The 3694-nt window shown below is 35.2% G+C and overlaps 1 protein-coding gene across 1 annotated transcript; it reads left to right on the forward strand.

Annotated features, from left to right (window-relative positions):
* The first annotated feature begins 780 nt into the window (after positions 1-780).
* On the forward strand, positions 781-3254 carry LOC310891479 (adhesion G-protein coupled receptor V1-like). Its single transcript, XM_083853752.1, has 3 exons — positions 781-868; positions 1489-1691; positions 2345-3254. The coding sequence occupies exons 2-3, from the start codon at positions 1536-1538 to the stop codon at positions 2498-2500; spliced, it is 312 nt and encodes a 103-aa protein (XP_083709878.1). The 5' UTR covers positions 781-868; positions 1489-1535; the 3' UTR covers positions 2501-3254.
* The last annotated feature ends 440 nt before the right edge of the window (positions 3255-3694 follow it).

A 3694-nucleotide genomic window follows, 5' to 3' on the forward strand; every position in this document is an offset into this window, starting at 1 on the left:
CATACAGAGGAGCTAATGTGCATGGCTCTAAGAAACGGGCTGGTAGCAAGCTGCTCTTCAGGTGGGATATCCTAAGGGACTTTCAACTGACATTTGTAATCTACTCATTACCATGCCTCTAAATATGATCAGCTACTTAAATGTTTTCTATATGTTTGTCCGACCATATCGAAACATAAAGAAAGATGGAATTTTCTGAAGTGAATGTGTTAGCGTGTTTAGAGCAAGGTTATGTTAGTAAATCGTATGATCTGCAGGTCAAAGTGTCAGGTGGTATAATAAGCTCAATTTATTTGCTCTCTAAATTGGATTAATCACTGTAATGTCTCTTCATAAGCATAATTTCAAAAAGATTTTAAAATTTATCAGATATTTCATGTTCAGTACATGGAAATTAAACTCTGCTTTTGTGAAGATATACAAAACCAACCAAACAAGTATTTATTATCACTTATTTATGTAGTTTGAAACAATTCAGAAAATATGCCTTCCATTTCCAGTAGCTTGGAAGCATTGTTTTTGGAAAGCATATTCTAGACATAAAATGTTATCTTAGAAATTAGTTGAATTTATGTGGAGAGCAAAAATAGTGTCCTTTGCTTTCAGAACTATACAGCAGATACAGCTGACTGACTAATCAAAGAATGTTGCATGGTTTGATTTCTCCATGATTTGGTCCTTCTCTAGGTGTTAAATTTGCATGTTATTGATGATGACATTCCGGAGTTAAATGAATATTTCCGTGTGACATTAGTCTCTGCAGTGTCTGGAGATGGGAAACTAGGTTCAACTCCTACCAGTGGAGCAAGTATAGATCCAGAAAAGGAAACTACTGATATCAGCATCAAAGCCAGTGACCACCCATACGGTAACAATGATGGGAATTATACAGCTTTGTTTCAGATTATTGTGTAGTTCTTTCCAGTCAGATGAAAACTTTGCTTGGTTGTAATAGTTGAGGAAGCAATCTCATATATTCCACTTTATCTAACTTGAATTAATTCATTGTTTATATACATGAATGAATACTGAATTAGTTTTCTTTTATAATTTTACAAAAAGGCCTCAAATCTTCCCTGCCCAAACAAGCAATGATTCTCTTGTGAGGGCAAATAAAGGCTCTGCATGTAGTTGATCCTGTCCAGGTTTTTCATCAAATGAGAATTCCTGACAATGAGAGTCATTTCTCCATATGTCTTGTACCAGTAAATACGCAAAACCGTGGCCTGTGAGGCTCTTTTGGGAAGAGAAGGTTTTATTATTGTGCTGTGCCTTTTATCAAGACTGACAAGAATATCAGTGAGAGAGGGTAAGGCACACAGCACATCTCTGGAAATAGTGTGATTGAGGCTTAAGGGTATACTGGTATATGTGGTTTTTAATTTCAGAACCATCACAAGATATGTTATCAATCACTTTATTTAAATTGTTTATCATCTTTAAAATTTGTTATGAAAAGCCATGTAAGTAGTAATTCTTGTCTTCCAGGTCTGCTCCAGTTCTCTGTGGGGCCACCTCCTCAGCCAGGTGATAAAATGATTCTTCCAGCCTCTTCTGTGCCCCATATTACTATTAAAGAAGAAGCTGGACACGTCAGATTACTGGTAGTTCGTGCACAAGGCCTTCTTGGAACAGTTCTGGTGGAATACAGAACAGTGCCAGTCACAGCTTTCAGTCCCAAAGATTATCAGGTATGGCAACTGCCAAGGTGGTATAATTGTTTTGGAATTAATTAGAGTTATTTATCGTGGAGATAGCTTTCAGTTTGACTGCTCTAGCCCAGCTATGATTCTTTCACAGAAAGACTACTTTACAAGGTGATGTGGCAAATGGATATGTAATATTCACTTAAAAATATACATCATGTGACTTCTCCATTCTTTTCTCTGCAGTAAGTTGCATTGTCTAGGAAAAGCCTCTGGTTTTGAACTTTTTTTTTTTTTCTTAACAGAGTTTTCAGTGTAGCAATTTGTGAGTTTTGCTGTTGTTACAGACCATATTATTCAAGTGCATGTACAGGTTAACATTATGCTTGTACATACTGGGATTTGTATATGCCTAGCAAAATAACCTGCGTGTATCTGCACTTGCTTGTCCAACTGATCATTTGTGCAGAAAAATAAGAAAAATGTACATGAATGCAGATGCTCACCAGTATGTCAACTTAGATGTCTTCTTCTTTTTTTTTTTCTTTTGTAAAACAGATTTTTCAGATTTTTTTTTAAAGCTTAAGTGAGGAAAAGTAGATGTTTTGAAAAAGACAAAATGAAGGTTCTGTTTCTTTTTTTTACATGGATGAAAACATTAGACTTGAACAAAAATATGAAGAGCTCTTATATTGCAGGCTGTTGTGGGTACACTGGAATTTCAGCCAGGAGAAAGATACAAGTACATTACTGTTAACATCACTGATAATACTATTCCTGAATTAGAAAAAACGTTTAAAGTGGAGCTGTTGAACCCAGAGGGAGGAGGTAAGGCACATATATCAGGCCCTTAGTTGTATTTTCATGACCTCTACTCGTTCATAAAAATCTTGTCTTTCTTGGCATTATTTTCTATGTTATTTCTGAAAACAAACAAAAAGCACCTCTACATCCCCACCCCCATACAGCTGTCTTTTTTCGTAGGGAAGAACTGTTCCTCAGTTCTTTTCTTAATCCTTGGTGGAAACAACCAGATCCCATAGCAAGTATATTATTACCATGTATTAGGGAAAGTGTATCACTGCCATCTGTTAGGTCATCTAAAGGCAATTGCTGCTTTTCACTTTGTATAACTTCATGGTTGGTAATGAGAACTAAAATAATGCAAAAATATATTAGCAATATGTTGCATTTCAAAAATATGGAATATTTATAAAATATTTAAGGCTAAACAGTCAAAGTGTTGTGTTTTTGTTTGTTTGTTTTGTTTTTTTTTTGTTTTGTTTTGTTTTTTCTTCCACATGAGTGAAATCAGAAGAACTGCAATACATAGGTCAAATGGATTATAGCAGTAATAGGCTGTGGATGTTGAGGGCCATAGGGAGTTTGCTGAGCTGTAGCTGCAGAGGTAGCTCGTAGATAATTGTCTGTAAGAACAAGACAAACACTTGAAAGAATTATTGGTTTGAAGGGCTAGTCTGAAGGGACGGCAAAGCATAGTGGTGCTGCCACATAAACCCCTGAATACCTTACAGATTTTTTTTTCCATTTGAGAAAAATTTTAACGGAGATTGTAAAGCTTGTTGGAGGGAAAAGTAATTAGAAACACTGACAGCCATAAATTGATTTTTTTTTTTTAAACTGATGTTATTTTTTTAAACAATTCAGAAATTGCAAGTGTGGTCCCTTCTGGGAGGATGTATCAGATTTCCTTGAATTAATCCAGCTCTCTGCTATGATTGTATGTGTCTATGGTGCAACATGGTCTCAGTGATTCTTTTGGTAAAGTCTTGAGACTTTTCACGTATTTTGTCTTTTTGGTTGAATAGTTGTTTTGTTAAAAGGAGTCAAACTTTTCTCTTTCAAATTGTTGTGACAGAAAATTTACAACTAACTTTAGTAATCCAGTAACTATATAGCCTTTTTAAAATGAGCCTTCTTTTTGGCCTTTCCAACACAAACACAAAGCTTATGAAGTCCCCATTAGTTAAGTTTTCTGCAGATTTTCCCAACATTTTCACTTTGTGAGAAAATATTAGAATAAGGAG

Source organism: Anser anser, assembly GCF_964211835.1.
Source record: "Anser anser genome assembly, contig: HAP1_SCAFFOLD_122, whole genome shotgun sequence".
In the NCBI taxonomy this organism is placed as follows: Eukaryota; Metazoa; Chordata; class Aves; order Anseriformes; family Anatidae; genus Anser; species Anser anser.